At 44.6% G+C, this 22311-nt stretch overlaps 2 protein-coding genes across 2 annotated transcripts in view; one reads left to right on the forward strand and one right to left on the reverse strand.

Moving 5' to 3' along the window:
* LOC308373354 (phosphofurin acidic cluster sorting protein 2) overlaps positions 1-8513 on the forward strand; it is a 65343-nt gene extending 56830 nt beyond the window's left edge. Inside the window, exons 19-24 of the mRNA XM_080848814.1 lie at positions 1912-1954; positions 2065-2107; positions 3152-3272; positions 3996-4219; positions 4796-4909; positions 5196-8513. Of these exons, the coding sequence (XP_080704940.1) occupies positions 1912-1954; positions 2065-2107; positions 3152-3272; positions 3996-4219; positions 4796-4909; positions 5196-5311 (661 nt within the window). The 3' untranslated portion in view covers positions 5312-8513. The remainder of the gene's footprint in view (positions 1-1911; positions 1955-2064; positions 2108-3151; positions 3273-3995; positions 4220-4795; positions 4910-5195) is intronic.
* Position 8514: 1 nt separating this feature from the next.
* Positions 8515-22300, reverse strand: mrpl2 (mitochondrial ribosomal protein L2). The gene is made up of 8 exons (XM_080848822.1): positions 22015-22300; positions 21564-21674; positions 21262-21466; positions 21022-21160; positions 20203-20318; positions 19735-19845; positions 19386-19459; positions 8515-9023 (listed from the first exon to the last, which is right to left on the reverse strand). Exons 2-8 carry the CDS (start codon positions 21639-21641, stop codon positions 8811-8813), a joined length of 936 nt encoding a protein of 311 aa, XP_080704948.1. The 5' UTR covers positions 21642-21674; positions 22015-22300; the 3' UTR covers positions 8515-8810.
* Positions 22301-22311: the final 11 nt, after the last annotated feature.

Here is a 22311-nt window from a genome sequence, read left to right on the forward strand (position 1 = left end):
GTTCTGTTTATGGCTGGCAAACAACGATCTAAGAAGGGCACGTTTTATTCACTGAGTTACCAAAGCTAACCCTTCATGAAAACCCTTACTTTCATTAGGTATGCACATAATGCATCACATACAGGTCGAACAATGATGATTTAAGCATTGGAAATGTATAAGGCACAGTATGGTCAACTACTTGGCGACTAACTGAACTGTCACTAACTTAACTAGTTGTAACTTGTCGTCGTCTTCTTCTCCGAGTCTTCTTCTCCGTTTCCGGTAGCACCCTTCACAGCGCCACCAACAGGCCTTGCATATACAGCAGATTCACCAGTTTCAATGGGTGTGTGTGGCCGCAGCACAGCGCAGCACAGCTTTGTCTGGCCGCGATTGACTAACCCCGAAGTCGTTCCGGAAAGTATGAAAATCGGCTTAGTTTGGCAGTGGCCTTATTATCCGAAGCCACCTGGAATAAGCTATCAAGCTTCATCAAGCTGAAGAGATACCTTTAGGACGAGGTTATGGTCATATACTGCAATGTCTTGGAAGAAGTAATTATTCTGGAACAGTCAGCAATGACTGATTATAGCCAGTCAAGTTACAATGTTGGTCTGCATTACTTTGAATGATGTCAATAGGGGAGTCTGATACTTTTGATCCGTAAACAGATTGGCAAGCCTTGCACAAGTAGTGCTGTAGTGTTGTTGACAGCTTCTCAATAATCTTATTCCAAAACATCTGATCAAATATTGCATTTCTTCGCAATAAGAAGGTTTTTTACTGCAATGGCAGAGAAAAAGAAGAAAAGCTGTTTTTGTCTCTAGTAGCAGAGGGAATGCTGGTGACCATAGAGGAATTACCGTAGGGTGGTATGACTCACTGTGTCTGTGAGTGCCTGTGTACGCGTGTGTGTGTGTGTGTGTGTGAGAGAGATAGAGAGAGAGTAGAGGAGGGGGGAGGGTCAGTACTATTTTACAGTAAGTGCACTGAGCCATTCACAAAGCTGCACATGGTAGGAGAGTGGGGTGGGGGTGGGGGTGGGCGGTGTGAGCCTCTGACCTACATCTGCTCCCTGGCCTTGGGTACAGAGCACGGGTCATGGCAGTAAGGATCCTGTGGGCATCATCTCTGCACACACACGCACACTCTATCCCCTGCACGGCTGACTCACATACGGCACGCCGGAAATCTGCGTTTCGATAGATTAAACTAGATGACGGCTAATTCCTATAGCTGCGATGGATGCATTAGGGTAGAGTTAATGCTTTCAGTCAAAGTGGTTATATGACTGGCCTATTATGCGGTGCTTAGATTCAGCATGTGCATTTCCTGTAAGTCTACTTTTATTGAAATGCATAGAAGCAGGATTTGAGAAAATCCCATGGCTCAGTGTGTAAGAGATGCTTAAAGCTATTTCATTCGAAAGAGAGAGATTGTGAATGAATGACGCCCCTGGACTTATCAATTTTTCATAGATAGCACCTTTTAGATTCAGTCTTCCTATGGCTGGGCAGTCTTGTTGCACATAGTGTGTTCTCTAGTATTCAATGTGGGCTATGGACCAATCATCAGCAACTGCCTTGATAATGAACCACTAAATAGACGGATCAAAGATCTACGTATAATTATTTAGGGCTATCCTTTAAAAAAAAGAATCAACTCAACTTCTTTGGGTCAGGAAAGCTGTACACAACTTCCTTCAAAGAGCCCATTCCTGTACAGAGCAGTCCCTTGCCACCTTCCCCATCATTGCAACTCACCAAGATGGTGCCATTTCACCAAGCCAATCAGCCATGTTCCATCTCCTACAATGGGACATCTTGATTGTGTTCAGGGTCATTGAGTGTTGGTGTTCTCTCCCCTTAAGCATTCCCTCGTGGCTCTGCCTAATCTCTGAACGTCTCTCTCTCTCTATCTACCCCACAGCCCCGACGAGGACTCTTGCCAGAAATTTGTGCCATTCATTGGGGTAAGTCTGCCTGGTTACACTCAATGCTAACTGAATCCTTTAGATCCATGCAATAAAGCTGAGAAGCAGCTAGAAGAACTGATTGAAAACCCCTGTCTCCTCTTGCGCAGGTTGTGAAAGTGGGGATTGTCGAGCACAGCCTCTCCACATCAGGTAATCTGCCTCTTATTTCTAGCACGTCATTGAACTTGAAGGGGAGAATACTTCATCTACATTGCTAGCTGAGTAGGATTGCTGAGAGGGGGAGAACTTTAGACGGAGACGGTTTCCTGGAGAGCAGGAAGGGCTATTATGGGATTTTCAAAAGAAAGATTGGAACTGATGGAAAATTCTATTTAGAATAAGGGTTCTGCTTCATGCCTAAGAAATGGAACGAAAGAGGAATATTTTGACGTACAGCTTTGGAGGTGAAATAAACAACATGCCTTAATTTCGAGAAGAATAATAGATCATTTTCAATCCCTCTGTCAGCTGGTTGACAATTAGACACGGAAAGGGTGAATAACAGCATTCTAAAATGGAAAGGGCAGACAGATTAAGTTTGTTCTCTTCTCCCCTACTTCCCTTGCCAGAATTAAGACTTAGTTTAACTCAGTTGGGTCAGTCTCAGTCCACACATCTTGAGTGGAACCTTGTGGATGTAAGTGGTTCGTGCCAACTCCCATGGCAACAGTGTATTGACGTCTTAAAAGCATCACAAGCCTGTACACATTCGCAATTCACTGCAATCATCCACTCCAGGCGACAGTAGTTAAGACATATGAGTCAGTACTTAAGACATAACACAAAGAAGAAGGAAACACCATCTGTGGCTCTGGGTTGACATGTGAGTGCCTGTTCACATGATAGTGTTATGGACATGGCCAAGCTATGTGTTGCTATCCACTGGAGGAAGAATGCAGAGTTAATGCAGTCCCTAAGTTACACGAAGCAGAGATTACAGTTACACAGCTTCTGGGGACGTGATAGTCATTTGTGGACTTAGGCATGTTTTTACACATAATTTGAGATTGACACAGTTTGCCTTAGACCATGTGTTCGACCTGCATGCAACTCTTCTGGCCACTGAAAGTTTTAGAAATTACGATTGAATTTGAATGATTTCAAAAAGTACTGCAGTCACATTGCACAGACGTCTCATCTGAGGGACAATATGTGTGTGTCTTCTCTCTCTCATCAACCCTCTGCTCTCTCCAGTGGACTCGGACGATGCCATGGGGACTACCCCTTCCCCTCAGTGTGGTGCCCCTCACGGGAAGGAGATGAGTGGCACCCCTCCCCCCTCACCCTCTGTCTCGGTCGGTCTGTCTGGAGCTGGGTACATATTCCGCACCTTCCACCATGCATTACACCAAACCACATACAAGTCAAACACAAACAGGAAAAGTCTCAGGAGGAGACTATTACTAGAAGAATTTTAATTGTCTTCAAAGCACAACTGAAGGTAGATGTTTTGTGAAAGCACAGACAAGAAATAGGGTAACCTTATGGGCATTTAGGAACAAGTGAAAGAATACCAAAAAAAATCCTCTCTCCTTCAAACTAGAAAGCTTGAACAGAAGTGATTTAGGAAATGGAAAGCAGGGCCCAAGATTTAAGGCGGTAAGAAAATACCTTGACAAATTGAAATGGAGTTGAAATGGCTGTGTGGAATCCATTTCAACCCTGAGGTTTAAGACAAATGCAGACAGCTGGAATGGGTAATTCTAGGAGTATCTAGAAGCACTAGAAGTGCTTTAAATTTACGGCAACTCAGCCGTGAGTAGTTATGGACCATACAATCGCCCATCATTTTTGACCCAGCACTGACCCCTGGAGGACACCAGATGTAATGCATATTAAGTACATTTTTCAAGTGTTGCTCTTTCCTAGTTCAAGATCCTCTACCACACAACAAAATCTGGTTCCTAAGTGCAACAAGGGGAGAATTTGTGTCAACGTCACATTCCAATGACATGTATGCCACCACTGTTACAACAGTCATCTTTCCTTCATAAAATACATGTCCTGCACAACTGAGTGATGATGTGTCTGTGTGCAGTTCTCCGTGCGTGGGCGGCGAGTTGATGGGCCTGCAGGTGGACTACTGGACGTGGCAGGGACCGGAGAAGAAGAGGGATGGGGAGAAGAGGGAAGTGGGCCTCAAGAACACGCTCAAGAGCAACTTCCGCTCGCTGCAGGTCAGCCGGCTGCCCTGCGGGGGGGAGCTCACCCCGCCACCCAGCATGGCCATGACCGTGGTCACCAAAGAAAAGAACAAGAAGGGTGGGTCACGGTTCCATTCTGTAAAAGCATGGAGAGGTGTGGTGAATCCTTATTAGCTGAGCGTGTGTCAAAGCTATGCCAACTGCTTGTGTACTGTGTACTTAGGTATTAACCTTTCCGGCATGTAATCATTTCACCATGTATATTTGAGAAAGAGGATTGGGTAGTAGTAATATCTTATAAGATTGTCAAAATATGTCCTGTTTGGACATAATCTAGGCACAGTTTTTTTACATGATTGGTTCTACATTCTAATATGACAGATATGTCAGATTTATGTGTAACTAATTTGTGTGACTAACATACAACATTCCCCTCAAGCATTTTTTTTTTTTCGGAAACTGGGTCAGATGAGAAAAGTGGACACCAGTTCAAATAACCACACAGACCGATATAACAGAAATGAAACAGAGAACGCGACATGGTCAAATTTCATACGAAGGCAAAATCATTCATGCAAATGACCTCATCTTACTCGTAATAATGATATGAGAAGTGGGGAAGGTAGTGACCAAAGTCTACTATCTTTCTGTTGACATGTACTCACCACTCCTCTCCCCTCCCCCCCTCCCCCAGTGATCTTCCTCAGTAAGAAGCCCAAGGAGAAAGAGTTGGACTCTAAGAGCCAGGTGATTGACGGCATCAGCAGGCTGATATGTACAGCCAAGCACCAGCACACCATGCTGAGAGGTACACCCCCTATCACCTTAAAGTCCCCACCTCTAACCTCACTAGAACTCTAAATCATCAGCCAAAACTCACAGGGGTTTTTAACGCTGGTGCTTACAAATCATGATTGTAAAAAAGGATTTATGGTTTAAAGTGATGTTTTTCCTTGGATGTTTAATAGATGGATAGTGTCTTTTGAGTTGCCTTTGTAAAGCGCACAGTACTGTAAATGTGGGGTTTAAGTTAAGAAAAAAAACAACAAAAAACGTTCACTCTGTGTTCTGTTCTCTGTGTTGTTGCTGTCCAGTGTCGATTGACGGATTTGAGTGGAACGATGTGAAGTTTTTCCAGCTTGCAGCTCAGTGGCCTACCCACGTGAAGCACTTCCCCGTGGGCATCTTTGGTTACAACAAGCCCATGTGACCTTACCTGACTTCCTCCTCCCTCTTCACCTTCTGTCCTGTGCTCTCAGAGAGAGAGAGAGAGACAGAAAGATGGACAAAAGAAGAGGGAGAGAGAGAAGAAAAGACGAGTGGAGATAGGAGAGAAGCCAACCCATCGTAGCAGTGAAATGGGTTCCCGTGGAAACCTTTTACTGCCGCAATAGTGTTGTCAAAAACACATTTTTTTTCATTACCGTTATTATTGTTGGTCTAGGTGTTATTTTTGATGTTTTTTTTACACTTCGTGGACAGATAAAAAGTTATATTTTGTATGTATAAATCATGCTGCCTCCTCTAAAAACAAGTCTTTTTTTGAGTCTTGACAAACGGCCACCTTAAGATGATGGCAGCTGTGTTTGCACTTTGTGTTTTTTGCTCATCCATTTGTTACCTATTATTATTTCCATGAAATCCTGTGTGTAACGCTGTCATAAACGCAGTGGATAGTTGAGTGTTCAGAGGAAGCAGGGAACTTGCGCAGAAAGTGGTGTGTGCCGAGTACGTTGGTGTGTATGCGTATGTGTGTGTCAGTGTAGTTGGTCTGGTGTTCAAAAGTAAGGAATATTGCTGTGAATTTAGATAGGGACTCCTTCACCTTCATGCAGTGCGCTGTTTTTCTACCTTTATTCAGTTTTTTTTTTTTTTAAAGTGATGTTTGTTTGTTTGTTTTCTTCGAAATATGAGATCTAATGTATTGACTTGCCTTTTTGTATTTTTAAAGCACATAGTGAACTAAAAGCAAAAAAAATATATATATATATATCCGTATCCCCTATCAAAACAAATCACAGAATGAGTTAAGGGCCTTCAGACAGAACTCAGACACAAGGTGTGTGATGTGAATCCTGCCACAATAAGGGCCATCTGAATCATATGTTAAGTGAAGGTGCTTTGTGTCTTTTAATGATTTAGTCTGAGAAATTCGCCCTGCCCCTGTAGTGTGGCCATTTACTGCAGTAAGGGGTTAAGAAGTGACAGGGGCCTAAAAAAATGATATGGCCTACATAGCCTCAGTCTGTCTGTCCAGTTACTTTGAAGCTTAATGCCAAATTATTATTCCCTTTAGTGTTTATCACATAGTGTCTCCACCTACACATTTAGAATTTTCTAGAGGTGGTGTGTGAAAGATGCATATCTTTAAAGTCAGTATTCGTGTGAGGACAGTACAACAACGTTGCACAATGAAACTTGGCTTTAGCATTAGGGAGCTTTTAAACCTTCTTATTCACTACGTATCAAATTGCAATTATATGTGAATTGTTGCCTATAGCCTGATGTCCTTTGCTATTTCACCATAACATACTTAAACGTCATAAAAGGTAGAGTGAGTACACCATACAAGGTTTATGGATAGCCTGTAGCATTCTGTGTTTGACATGAGTTCATAGGGACAGTGCAGAGGGCTCCCTCTAGTGGTCTAAAGACATTCAACATATTGGTAAATGCATTTTCCTTCAGTTCCATTTCAAAGGGATGTGGTGGCCATTGCTATACTGCTGTTGAAGGAATGGAAGCACTGCATGTCACAGGATGTAAAATAGGCTCACCTGATGGTTGTTATTACCACCAAAGTGGCATTCAACTTATAATATCACATTCTACCACGTTAAGTGAGTTTATAACTTGCATCAATGACCATGCATGCATTAGACCTCAGTAACTCACCCATAACAGAAGGCTGAACAGAACACCCTTAAAAGGTTTATAAAGTGTCATGGCAATGAGTGGTCATATTGTTTGTGTTTGTCAGATCTTTGGAGGATACTTTAAGTGTGTTTTTTATTTTTTAGGGAAACTAGTGTGGAAACGTTGAAATTTGAACTGATTTGACAAACAGGAAGCTGGTGAGATGGCCACAGACACGTGTGAGTTACACTGCCCATGTTGAAGTTTATCGCTGATTTGTATGTCGACGACGGTGCTCCTATTGTGGGTCCCAGGTGGAGTCCAAGACTCTGCACTGGCTGTTTGTGGTGTCCATGAGTTTGGTGAAGTTTGTATCTTTGTGCATTATGAAGAGCCACTTGGCTCACATACAGTTTTAAACTCCTTTTGTGGTCTTGTTGGAATGGTGTTCCGTGTGTAGCACTTTTCCTGCCCAAATAGATTTGTTTTCTTTTTGTGAAGCACAAGTAACTATGTATATACATACATATTTAGCTCTTTAGTAATGCAATAACATTTGATGCCAAATAATTATCTGACATTGTGGACAAATTAGCTCCAGATTGGTGTGTTATAATTGCACAGTATGCATTTTCACTGATCAATGAAATTTGGTCCCTAAAGCCAACTATTATATTATGGAATTTAAATCCTGTCAGACAAAAGCCAATACCAAGCACAGGCACAAGTGGTCTTTAGGGGCTACCTCCTTCATTCAAACATACTCAACAGAACCACTATTCACTGGTCCTGACATCTGAAGTTCCTTCACAGAGTACATTATATATATAAATATATATTATATATAAGTACTAGTGTGCATGTTCTTTTACATTAGCGAAAAAAAGGACATCAGACATTTTATAACAATTCCATTATGTGGCGAACTCCAGTAGGGATCAATACGATCCTTGAAATACATTTTAGATGTTGGGAGATGGTACTGTATCTAAAAATGAGCTTTTGGAAAGACACTGCAAATATGTAGGTTCCTTTAGTGACAGGAAACAGTTTATCACGTGTGACGAGGAACTTTGGTGATGGGACTGTGACATACTGGAACAATGAGTGTATGCCTCTTAAATTTGTTTTTCCTTTTTCCCCTCCATTTCTTTGGAGTAAATGTCTGTCTGTGCACATCCTTTTATCATGTTACCTTTGATGTTATGTTGCTTAAAAAAACAATATCTAAAGCATTGAGGAGTCCCTGGCCCCCCTGTGTTTCTTAGCCTGTTATAAGGGCGATAAACTAAACAGAAGAATTATTGAAGTTCAATCTCTGAACCCATCTTCTCTTGTATGGAGATGGTAGCAGGCATCTTTGCACAAATCTTCTTTTAAATTATAGAAGTATGACTGTATTTTTAGAAACAAAACATACCACTAAAAGAAAACATGGTTTAATCTTTGCATGTTTTATGATAATTGTACATACATATTGGAATTTTGTATTGACGCCCCCCCAACCCCATGCGCTCACAAAAGCGATTGTGTTTAATAAAGAAAAATGTTTGTAACCTTCTGTAAATGTGTGTATTCTTTCAAAAGACCATCTGTATTTCCCTTCAGGTGTCAAATACTTCAGCAATGTGTTGAGCCTTGTTTCATTTTGATGATGCATTCAACACTTAACTGATCTGAGTTCACTGTTATTTGGTTAAGAGGAACCAGCCAAGACAAACCAACACACATCTGCTCATGTAGTGTGTGACAGACCAACTGAAGACATACAGCATCGCCTACTTTCCACTCGGACTTTTAATACAAATCATAAGGTCTCTTCAGGTGTGTCAAGGGCCTGTCAGATGACGCGCTCACGTCCGGGCAGACGCGGAGGGCTGGTTGACGTAAATCTTCATAGGTGGCAAGGGTTTGATCTTCCGTCCGGCCCAGCCTCCTTTCCTCTGCCACAGGCCGCTCGAGGGTCGGATGCCGAGCCAGCGGTTGCGCCCAGCCTTACCGATGATACGTTTGTTGTGATCTATGTTAGAGACCCTCCCCACGGTGGCCACGCATGTCTCTGAAACCTGTTGGCAGTGAGAGAGAACACACTCAATATGAACCACCCTCATATCTACATACTTCAGTGACTCTCTTTTTTTGCAATTCACAGCCACAGAGAGGAAAAATATGAATGAATCAGTAAATTAATTCCAAACATATTGGAAGTCATACATATTGGTTGACACGTCTATGAGAAAACCGCTGTTTAACCCACAAAAGTAATTGTTACTCCCCTCAAACGTAATAACATTTTTATTAAATCAAAAGGTAAAACATTTTTATTAAATCAAATGTAATAAGTTGTAATTACAATGTAAATGTAATATTGTGAAATTATACCCGCTATATACAATACCCGCTATACACACACACTGTAGGCCTACGAAAGACTACGTTGATTATGGCGTTGCCTAGCAACGCGTCAGTTTTGACAGTTATGAATACGTTTCCATAAGTTGTGGTCAAGGGTTAAATGTATTATTAGTGAATCATCTTTGTTCAATTGCATATGTGAGGCATTGTGTGCGTTCCTGCTACAAGTAAGTGTGTTTCAGGACGTTATAGTGTTTGTATTGACTTGTATTGTATTGTATTGAAGTGTTTAGCGCTTAGCATAACAGTTCGCGGTTAGCATAATAGTTCGCTATTAGCATGTTCTGTTATATGCTTTCTTGTATTAATTGATGCAATAGGGATGAATTTGTACTGTTCATAATGTAAACGTAATACAGATAAGATCTATGTTGATTAGAGTAATGTCCACGATCATATTTAGTAGTTTTGTAGTTGGTTATGTGTAGTGTAGGAATTATTCATTGATGTGACCCAGTGCAGTGCTGATTGGTCTCTGTTTTCATTGCAGACCACACCCATGTAACAACTCATGCAGTGTAATGTACAAAACAGATGATAGCCTATTAAAAGAGAACAAGAAGACTAGTGCCGCGATTGTGGTGTTCTTACAGACACTGCCCGAGCAGCACAATCTAGCAACCTACCAGAAAATTATACAGTCCTTTTTACCTCAATAACATTTGGTCCTTATGAGCCGGATACAGTGTTGATTCGGGATCAAGATGCAAGAAAGCAGTGAAACAGTTCGTCAAAAACGGCAGACAAGCCTGCCACGTTACCTAGACGACTATGAGCTTGATGGAGCCAGTTACAAACATCACTATCCTTCAGCAGCGGGAATGCAAATGCACATGCAAGAGAATGAATGGAGACCCAGCATGGAGGGAGCAGTCCAGATGACACCCTCCTCACATCCACGCGCCTCATACCCCATGCGCCAAGTACAGTGGGACCCAGCCCTCGATGAACAAGAGGACGTGCTTTCCCCCAGCCTTCGCACAGTGTATGATCAGCGGAGTAAGCAGTCTGATGAGTGCTCACATTCCTCTTCTAAGCATGATGACGGCAGAGATGTTGCCACTGCATATAAAGCCGAGCTAGAGGAGCTCCGTAAGGAGAACATGAAACTACGCCAAGCTCACGAGTATATGTTACACAACATTGGAGACTTCAGAGATGTCCACAAAGACATGAGGCCGCTAACAGAGAAGGTGACTGCCCCAAGAATAAGTCATATGGAGCATCATCAAACAGCCTGGCCAGAGTTACCTCCACCCCCCCCTCCCCCTCCACCTCCTACGCCACGCGTCACAGATAGAGAGCATGACTACGGAGACGAAGGCAACTGGCCACCTCCCCCACCATGGCCACCAGCAGTGTCATCAGGACATCTTGATAAAGGGCAAATGGTCTCAGCCATAGACAGAATGATGGCTGAACTACAGCTTATGAAACAGAGTGCGGCATCTAACCTATCTTCCACCCCCAGAGCAGGCTATTTCCAAAGGCCCATGCAACCTAGCAGGCCCACGCTATCCCAGCCATTTACAGCTGTAGGGACTCCAACACACTCCCCATTGTTCAGTCCCCCAAGCCATAGAGCCCAGTATGACCCTGGTTCCCGCTTTAGATATTTACCTAGACCCCGAGGCTATAGTTACTCACATATAGGCAATCAGCAGCCATTCCACTCATCTGGGTCCGAAGAGAGGGTGTACAGGGGGCCTAAGCCGAAGATCCCACTCTTCATCCACCGAGATCCAATGGAGTTCGCCCGCCTAAAAATAGCCCTAGAGAATCTGTTGCCTGCAGATACCACTGAGCTCTTTAAATATCAAGTCCTCACTGATCACTTGAAACTTGAAGAGGCCTGTCTTGTAGCTGATTCTTACCTCAATTCACCCACTCCCTACAGTGACACCATGTCAGCCTTAGATGAGAAGTTTGGGCAGCCTCATCACGTGGCTCTGAAGAGACTAGCCACTGTCATGGAGTCACCAGCGGTGAAGCGTGGAGATGCTGCTGGCTTCGAGAGGTTTGCACTGCATGTACAGTCTCTGGTGGGCATGCTTCAGACCCTGGGGCCTGATGGAGACGTGGAATTGAGATGCGGCTCACACGTCGCCCGTCTCCTCACCAAACTCCCACCTGAAATGAGAGCTGACTTTCGCCGCCAGATGATTCAGCGACCTGGGGTCACATACACCCTGATCGACCTGGCAGAGTGGCTAAGATACGAGTCCTGGTGCCAAGGCTATGAGGTCGAACTGACGAGCAACAGACATGGGGCCTCTGTGCTACATGGAGCGGAGGGCTCTACGGCTATAGTTCCACAACAACATCGCCCGGCATGGTCTGAGAGGAGGGACAAAGTAAAGCTGTACTGCCCATACTGCGAGAGCTCAGAGCATTTCCTTAATAAGTGCCAAGCCATTCAAAGTCTCACCAAGGAGCAAGTGATTGAGTGGATCAAAGCCAACAAACGATGCTGGCGCTGTGCAAGGAACCACCAAGCTGCGCAGTGTGACCTGAAGAAGCTGTGCGACGTGTGTCAAGGCAGACATTTAAAGGTCCTTCATGAGGTCAATAAGAGAGACTCGGCTGAGCCACGCAGAGAGGAAAGCTGTTTAGTCAACACCGCAACTGAGGTCCTCTATCTGGACCGCCCATCTGATTCATCTAGAGTCCTTCTAAAGATAATTAAAGTGCTGCTTATCCATCACGACCGCAAACTGGAGACATACGCTGTATTAGACGACGGTTCGGAGCGCACTATGCTCCTGCCAGAGGCTGCCAAGCAGCTAGGGCTAGAAGGCACTCCCGAAGAACTTAACCTGCGCACCATAAGACAGGACGTCGAGGTTCTCAGAGGAGCATGCGTGTCCTTCCACTTATCACCAGCTGCTCAGCCGAAGAACAGGTTTAAAATTACTCAAGCCTTCACCTCACCGCGTCTAAGCCTTGCAGAGCAGTCTTACCCCATCACATTGCTTCAGAGGAAGTACAAACACCTTGTCGGTCTCCCCCTCACACAGTTTAACCAGGTTCAGCCCCTCATCCTCATAGGCGCTGACCACCCTCACTTACTCACCCCAGTCGAGCCCGTCAGATTGGGCCCACCAGGAGGACCCGCCGCTCTCCGTACTCGGCTGGGATGGACCCTGCAAGGCCCTGCAAGGCTAGTGCAGCAGACTTTGACACAACAGCAGTGCCTTTTCACCACCGTGTCTCCACAGACCGCGGAACTGATGGAAAATGTGCAAAGACTCTGGCAGATGGACACGCTGCCATTCCAAAGTGACAAGATAGTCATGCGGTCCAAGGAGGACCAAGAGGCTGTGGATATGCTAGAGGCAAAGACGACACGTGTGGAGGTAGAGGGTGTCTTGCGGTATGCTACCCCCCTACTACGCAAACGCCAAATGCCATTCTTCAAAGCCACCAAGGAGATGGTAATGCCGAGTCTGAGGAGCACTGAGAAGAGGCTGGCAAGAGACCCAAAGCTAGCCGAGGCGTACTGTGAGGAGATCCACAAACTGGTCAAGGCAGGATCAGCCAAGAAGCTCAGCCCTGACGTCTCAACAGAGGGCGAATCATGGTTCATCCCCCATCATTTAGTTAGGCACAACGAAAAGAATCGTATTGTGTTTAACTGCTCATACCAGTTTCGTGGCCTGAACTTGAATGAGGCATTACTGCCTGGACCAACTCTCAGCGCCTCTCTTCTCGGAGTCCTACTTCGCTTTAGACAAGATGCAGTGGCCATTAGCGGCGACATGCGCAGTATGTTCCATCAAGTCAGGCTCCAACCAGAAGACAGGCCACTTCTCAGGTTCGTTTGGAGAGACATGAGGCGAGAGGATCCCCCAGATGTGTACGAGTGGCAAGTCTTACCATTTGGCACAACCTGCTCCCCATGCTGCGCCACGTTCGCACTTCAGCGCCACGTCAAGGAGCATAGTTCTGCCGATGAAGATGTGAGGCGGTCCGTAGAACAGTGCTTCTACGTCGACAATTGCCTACAGAGCGTGTCAACTGTTGAGGAGGCTAAGCAGCTTGTGGATAAGCTCCGTGCTCTTCTCGCCACTGGTGGCTTTGAACTCCGCCAGTGGGCAAGCAGTGCCCCAACTGCAATCAGTCACCTACCCACCGAGGCCAGGTCCAACAGCCTTGAGCACTGGCTTTCGAAGGGTGATGCCAGCCATCCAGAATCTGCCCTCGGACTTACCTGGCACTGGGAGTCTGATAGGCTAGGCTACAAGCACCGACCCCTACAGTATGGAGAATTAACAATGCGGAATGTCTACAAGGTCCTCGCTCGACAGTACGACCCGCTGGGGTTCATTCTGCCATACACAACCCGTGCAAAGATCCTCGTCCAGCGCCTTTGGGATAAGCATCACAGCTGGGATGATCCACTGCTCCCCCAAGAGGTGCTGCGAGAATGGAAGGATTGGGAAACAGAGCTTCAAGTGTTGCCACGTATATCACTTCCCCGACCTTACGTACCAGCTCAGGTTGACGTACTCACCAGACAGCTGCACATATTCAGCGACGCATCTGAGAGGGCCTATGGCTCTACCGCGTATCTTCGAACCGAGGACACACAGGGTGGAGTCCACCTGTCATTCCTTGTGGCAAGATCAAGAGTGGCCCCACGGCGGCAAACATCAATGCCAAGATTGGAGCTCTGTGGTGCCCTTACCGGAGCGCAGTTGTATAGCCTGCTGGGAAAGGAGCTCACATTGCACATAGACCAGACCATACTGTGGACAGACTCCACTACTGTGTTGACGTGGCTCCAATCTGAATCGTGCCGTTTCAAGGTGTTTGTAGGCACACGTGTGTCTGAAATCCAGGAGTTAACGGACTCAAGCTGCTGGCGCTATGTAGACTCTGCCCAGAACCCTGCCGATGACATTACGCGGGGCAAGACCCTGGAAGAGCTAGCACAGCCAAACCGTTGGAGTCATGGGCCACCTTTCCTTCTCAAGGGACCCGAAGAGTGGCCTGTGAGGCCGTCCACAATGGCCGAGCCAGATCCTGCAGAATTCCGTAAGCTTACATTCTGTGGCCTGACTTCCACAGCTGAGCAGCCCAGAATCTCCCGAGCCGAACAGTATGCCTGCTGGAGAGATCTTGTCGAGGCCACTGTACGGGAGCTTCATGGGGCGGCCACTGAAACTGTTGCTCCAACTGCCTCAGACTATCAGCAAGCAGAGATGCTGATCATCAAGCAGGCACAACGGGACAGTTTTCCAGAGGAGCTGCGCCTCCTCGAAGCAGGCAAGCCGGTGCAGCGCAGTAGCCGCCTGCTGACCCTGTCACCAGAGCTGGACCCTGATGCAGGGATCCTACGGGTGGGTGGAAGACTACGGCGAGCACAGGCACTAGATTCCAGTGCTATACATCCGATCGTCTTAGATCCCAGCCATCCAGCCACTAAACTCCTGATCCAGGACTATGACTCTCGCCTATGTCATCCTGGACCAGAGCGTGTGTATGCAGAGATGAGGCGGTCTATCTGGGTCCTGCGCGGGAGAGAGGCCATCCGACGCATACAGCACCAGTGCAAGGAATGTCGTAGATGGAAGGCCCGTCCTGCAGTGCCGAAGATGTCAGACCTACCTGTAGCTCGGCTACGGCTCTTCAAGCCGCCATTCTACTCAACTGGTGTCGATTGCTTCGGGCCGTTCCAGATCAAGATGGGCCGGCGCACAGAGAAGAGGTGGGGCATTATCTTCAAATGCCTAACAACCCGGGCTGTGCACTTCGACCTCTTACCCAGCATAGACGTAGACTCCTACCTGATGGCGCTCAGAAGGTTCATCGCTCGCAGGGGGGCCCCGGCGGAGGTCTATTCTGACCAAGGGACCAACTTCAAGGCCGGTGAGAAGGAGTTACGCGAAGCGTTCGCCAGCATGAACCCGGAACTCAAGAGACTCCTAGCCAAGCAGAAAATTGCCTTTCACTTCAACCCTCCTGCAGCTCCACACTTCGGTGGGGTCTGGGAACGTGAAATTAGATCTGCAAAGACTGCTTTGCACACAGTGATAGGAGCTCAGTCAGTCGCTGAGGAAGTGCTTCTCACAGTCCTGCTGGAAGTGAAAGCTATTCTGAACTCTAAACCTTTAGGCTATACCTCGTCAAGTGTAGCTGATGAGGACCCGGTGACACCCAATGTCCTTTTAATGGGGCGGCCTGACGGCGCACTACCACAAGTTGTGTACCCTATGGACAAAGGACTCACCAGAAGGAGATGGAAGCACTGCCAAATCCTGGCCGACCAGTTCTGGGCGAGCTTCATCCGGAACTACTTGCCCACGCTACAGCTTCGCCAGAAATGGCACGCCGACACGGAAGACCTCGCTGAGGATGCCGTGGTCTTGCTGGTGGACGCGCAGCTTCCAAGAGCAAGTTGGCCCATTGGGAAGATCGTCAACGTCCATCGGAGCGCAGACGGTCACGTGCGCTCAGCAGACGTTCGAGTGAGGGATCGAGTTTATACTCGGCCAGTGACCCGACTCATTCAACTCCCCGCCATCCCAGACTCCGAAGACAACGGAGATCCGCCGCCGTCAGCAGAACATCCGGCTGATGAGTCTTTCTCATGAGCAAATTGCCTCAGCAATTCGAGGGCGGCTGTACGAAAGACTACGTTGATTATGGCGTTGCCTAGCAACGCGTCAGTTTTGACAGTTATGAATACGTTTCCATAAGTTGTGGTCAAGGGTTAAATGTATTATTAGTGAATCATCTTTGTTCAATTGCATATGTGAGGCATTGTGTGCGTTCCTGCTACAAGTAAGTGTGTTTCAGGACGTTATAGTGTTTGTATTGACTTGTATTGTATTGTATTGAAGTGTTTAGCGCTTAGCATAACAGTTCGCGGTTAGCATAATAGTTCGCTATTAGCATGTTCTGTTATATGCTTTCTTGTATTAATTGATGCAATAGGGATGAATTTGTACTGTTCATAATGTAAACGTAATACAGATAAGATCTATGTTGATTAGAGTAATGTCCACGATCATATTTAGTAGTTTTGTAGTTGGTTATGTGTAGTGTAGGAATTATTCATTGATGTGACCCAGTGCAGTGCTGATTGGTCTCTGTTTTCATTGCAGACCACACCCATGTAACAACTCATGCAGTGTAATGTACAAAACAGATGATAGCCTATTAAAAGAGAACAAGAAGACTAGTGCCGCGATTGTGGTGTTCTTACAGACACTGCCCGAGCAGCACAATCTAGCAACCTACCAGAAAATTATACAGTCCTTTTTACCTCAATAACACACACACACACATACAGTGCCCTCCACAAATATTGGCACCCCTAGTGAATATGAGCTAAACAGGCTATAAAGAAAAATATGTCTTTGCTGTGAATCCTCTTGGTGTTTCACTCAAAATATTCACAAAAATCTTACCTTTTCATTGAAGTAAAATTATTAAAAAAAAAAAAAACTGTTGACAGTAAATAAATATTTTCCCCTAAAACATGTGTGCCACAATTATTGGCACCCCTAGAACATCTAGATGAAGTATATTTCCAGTCATATTTTACATTTTTAAGTTCACCTGTTTGATAAGGAACTCTTATGAGGTCAACCATGACTTCCAGTTCCACTTGCGTACAAATATGAGGTGACACAGGCCAAATTCCATTAGTCATTCAACACTATGGGAAAGACCCATATGACACAGTGACGATGTGCGACGAAAAAGAAAAGAAATGGACACAAGAAAATCTCTAAACAGTTGAAAATACCCACTTCCACTATCATGGAAATAATTAAGAAGTTTAAAGCGACAGGAGATGTTAAGAATCAGCCTGGAAGAGGACGTGTCTGTACATTGACCCCACGCATCGTGAGGGGGATGGTTCTACTGGCAAAATAATCTCCTAGGATCACAGCTGGAGAATTGTAGAGGTTAGTTGAGTCTTGGGGTCAGAAAGTCTCCAAAACTACCATCAGACGCCACATACATCACCACAAGTTGCTTTGGAGGGTTGCCAGAAAAAAAGCCTCTGCTGTCAATCAACAACAAACTAAAGTGCCTACAGTTTGCCAAATGTAAGTCAGACTTTCAATGGGACCGAGTTATATGGTCAGATGAGACCAAAATAAAGCTTTTTGGCAACAAACATCAAAGGTGGGTTTGGCGTAGACAGAAAGATAGCCATATAGAAAAGCACCCATACCCAATGTGAAGCATGGTGGCGGATCTTTGATGATGTGGGGCTGTTCTTCCAAAGGCCCTGGACATCTTGTTAGGATACATGGTATCATGGACTCCATCAAATACCAGCAGATATTAAATGAAAACCTAACACCCCCATCCAGTAAGCCTTAAAGGGATAGTTCGGGATTTTTGACATGAATCTCTATGGCATCCCCCATCACCAGTGTCATGCAATCACGCTGACTTACCGACCACAGCGTCCTGTGAGCAGAGTTCTCGTCCAGTTTTGGTCAAACCGAAAGTAGTACGGCAGGTTTGCTAGACCCAGCAAAATGAAACGTTTCTCTTCCCAAAACATTATGTGTTCAAAAGAGTGATATATTTGCATCCCAAAAACGTTTTCCTGTGACGGACGTTTCTCTCAGGCAACTTTGGCAAATCAAACTTTCGCGAATCAACTTTCGAGAATCAAACAGGTAGACCCTAGCTGTGAGTTTGCGGTATCGTTGCGGTGCGGTCGGTAAGTCAGCGTGATTGCATGACACTGGTGATGGGGGATGCCATAGAGATTCATGTCAAAAATCCCGAACTATCCCTTTCAAATGTGCCGTGGTTGGACCTTCCAGCAGGACAATGATCCTAGGCACACCTCAAAATCAACACTAAAATGGTTCACCGACCACAGAATAAAGGTTTTACCATGGCCATCACAGTCCCCTGACCTAAACCCCATAGAAAATCTGTGGGATGAGCTGTAGCCAAGTCTACAAATGTTGACCTCAGATTCTGAAGGATCTGAAGAAATACTGCATGTAGTAATGGTCTCAGATCCCGTGCCATGTGTTCACTAACCTCATCACGCATTATAGGAGAAGACTCAGAGCTATTATCTTGGCAAATGGAGGCTGCACAAAAAATGACATTAAGGGGTGCCAATAATTGTGGCACACATGTTTTGGGCATCTGTGTGGTTGCTGCATCTGTGTGGAAAATGTTACTTTGTTGCAGCTCTAATGTGTGAACTTTTTCAAATTGAAACACCCTCCAAGAACCTCAATGGTTAACCAGATATCAAACTGAAACATCATCCAACTATCTTTGCATTTTATTATTGGAAAAGTTCAGAAGTTCAGTATGCTACAGCATCTATTTGACCCCATTTGAGAGGGGTAAGAGTCCAAATGCTTTTTTAGAGCCCAACCGATAAATCGATATTTTTCGGCCAATACAAGCCAATTTCCAATTTATCTGTATCTATGTTTATAACGCCCAATAATTATTTTTTTAATCAGGTAAACAAAAAGCCAAATATTGATTCTTCAACAAAATTACCAGTGTGGTTCTTGCATAGTTTGTCCACCAGAGAGCGCATTACATCTTTGGCATCAGGCTTGGTTGGAGTCTATTGGTTGACCACTACACAGTAAAACAGAGTCTGATTGGGGTGATTATGGTAGAGTGATAATTTTTTTATCTGAAATATATTACTATAATTATAAATATCTCCCATAATTTCTCCTTTAAGCTTAAATAAACCTGAGAATGTTTGTCAGCCGTTTTTCTGTCCCCATAGCTTATGTTCAACTAGTCAAGGATGACTTGTTAAAGGATAACAAATAGTGATTGAAAATGTTTTCTTGTAGCTCGTACAGAATCGAGAGGGATAAACTGGACAAGCCAATACATTGAAAGTAGTCATTGTGAAAGATTATGTGTGAGGTTATTACGTTTGTGCGTATAACAAATGGCAATGAGCAACACACATGGGAACATAAGACATACATTGGGTATGTTGGTGCCAGTGAGTTCCATGCATGTGTGAAGGTGAATACTTCTCTTACCTGGACCTGATGTTTGGAGGGTAGCTGCACTATAGCTGTGCCACTGACTTTCCGTAGAAGCACTCCAGATGTGCCTGCATTATTAACACACAGGACCTTGTAACCAAATCAGGGGTAAACAGTAATCCAATAATGATTTAGGTTTTCAAAATAACTCTAAATGCAAATTACATCAGAACAATCTAATCTTTGTCTGGGCAACAACTCGAAGGTGACTAGTCCAAAAATGAAATTTTACAAGTTTGATGCTAGAACTTCAGAGTATGTGCTTGTCTATTGCAGTTTCAAGGCAGGAACAAACATTCAGACAACAGCTCCAGTATGTATTGGTTGTATTTAGATCACATACCCGCTGCGCGTATGGCACTGGCACCTTTGCCAGGGAGAAGTTCAAGGTTGTTGATCAGGGTGCCCACTGGGAGGGCCCCAAGAGGATGGGCATCACCCTCTTTGGCTGCGACTGAGGGGAACAGACACATTTCAAGTAGATGCACTCTTTATTAAAAAGATTAAAAAGAAGAAGTATAGTCATGTTCATTTACAAAAGGTAAATTCACCTCAGTAAAAAGCATTAAAGCTTCAATTCCATGGCCTTATTTACAACCACAAGTTTTTCAACACCAAAAACCACCCAAGCTGGAATAAGAGTATAGTATCATAATGGGCAATATATGTAATTTTGCTTATGTGACAAACACGGTCCTCTTTAATCCATATTGGGGGATCATTTTGTGGATTAATTGCACAAATCAGGGTTTGAAAGTACTGGTGTTTCATTCCAAGCATGGAATATACATGCTTCACTGCTACCTCTTACCTGCCATGCGGCCAATAACACCCGAGGTTTTGATGAGGTCCCCCGCCTCCATGTTCTCTGTGGCAATAATCCAGCGTTTCCGATTACCACCTGCAACCAAGGCTATATCTGCCGATCTGTAGAAAGAATGGAGCAAAATTAAAGTCACTTCCCCCTCTGGACCCCCTACAGTGAAAACTAAGTTTCTAACCTTGTTTACATTTCCATATGGTGTTTTTTTTACACAATACACAACATATCATGTGCTGAATAGGCAGTCAATGCCATGGCTGAGTATATCCACAGTGGAATTGCACTGTATCAAAGTTGGTCTCAAAAACACTGAATCAGAGAGCCTTGTTTTCTTATGTCACAAACCTAATGAGCCAGACAATATGACTTATGATGCACTAAATGTCTTTCTTCAGAGACTTTTCAGGGTGTTCAAAATGTTTCTTTCAAACGGCACATCTGGATCATTTCAATTAAGCATTCAGAGCTGGCAATCGGGACCCAAGTGTATCTAACATTAGCACCACTTTGATAACGTGGTCAAGCTGAAGGCAGCTGCATAGAGGTGGGACTCATTTGCATTTTTATGTATCCGTGAATACTAAATGAGGCAAAGGTGTAGAGCCTCATCCAAACCATTTTAGGATCATGAAAGGATTCCTTTTGTTTAAAAAAATCTATAAATATGTCATTTTGAGATTAAAAGGGGTTTAGGGGTTTCATCAATGCCAGCAGAGAGACTTTATACCGTCTCTCATTCTCGTCACTTCCAGTGTGCTTTATTTATATGCAAGCTGCTACTGTTGACAGGTTCCTGAGTCTACAAACCTGCATGGATCGTATCTGACTTCCATGATTCGCTCCTCAAAAGGCTGTTCCTTCCCCGATTCATATCGCAGTCGCTGGAAGTCTACCATGCGGTATCTTTGTTTGTGGCCACCCCCAATACCATGTGTTCGGATCCTTCCTGTGTAAAATCAGCATATCATATTCATGTTATGAAAAACTGAGGCAAACCAGTGAAATTTGCTGTTTTCAAGAGCTAACTTTCTTGAGGAAAGTATGCACCTGTCCAGTCTCTCCCCCCTGTCTTTTTCACACCAATGGGTCGGATTGTGTACTTCTCACTGTTCTTCCAGAATTTCCTGTTCTGTTCCAGGGAGGCTGTTGTGAGGAACCCTCGCCACTGAGACACCGCATTGCTGACACTTGGAAGGAGGGATACCTGCGAGGCTCTACTTCTCTCAGCAACACCTCCGCTACATAAGAGCACCTGCAAAAACAAGGCAAAAGATAAAGGTTATTCTTTTGCAACTCCCGACGGACATTAAAGTGACAAGAAATCAAACCACTTTGATAGTAACACAGACCTGTGAGGGCACCTGTTTCCGACCACCTCCTGTCAGTGATACTGACCGCAGGGCACGTGAAAGAGCCGAGAGCGCCATAATAACTCCCAAATGGCCTCTGTATTTTCTTTCCTATAACAACCAGGGGAAATTACATTTACTTTAGAGGCATCTCAGTTTAAATCAGTGATTTGCACTTTTTCCAAATATGAATTGGATAAATTATAATGTTACGGTTATTTATGTGATCTAGTTAACGCTATGAAACCTGACGCCCAACATTTCTAATGACAGGACAGGTCTGTATCACAGTAACATTCACCATTCTGACACCTCTTTAAGAGTCCATGATATTTAAATGAACTGAACCTTACGAGTTAATTGCAGGATTTTCACAAGAAAGTTCAATAATTAGTGTGTAGAAATTCGGGTAAATTATGACAGCATGCATCTAAAATGCATATACGCATACCTTGGTATTTTCTGGTATTTTAATCCATACTTCACTCTCGTGTCCTTCGATAACACTGCACGTCGCATACAAGTCGCATTTCACTGACGTCAGCGCCTCTTCTACATAACAGCCTAATCACTCACTGCCCTTTAGCTCAACACTGCCACCAAATGCTTTGGAGCCATCACAGAAAATGTCGGTGAGGAATCAAATGTCAAACTGTTCCATATAAATCTATTTACTTAAGAATGTTTTACCTCTATTTACGTGTCTGTAGTTGAATTGACCATAATTCGATTTTGTTATGAGATATAA

The sequence above is a fragment of the Sprattus sprattus genome (assembly GCF_963457725.1).
Source record: "Sprattus sprattus genome assembly, chromosome: 12".
Classification (NCBI taxonomy): Eukaryota; Metazoa; Chordata; class Actinopteri; order Clupeiformes; family Clupeidae; genus Sprattus; species Sprattus sprattus.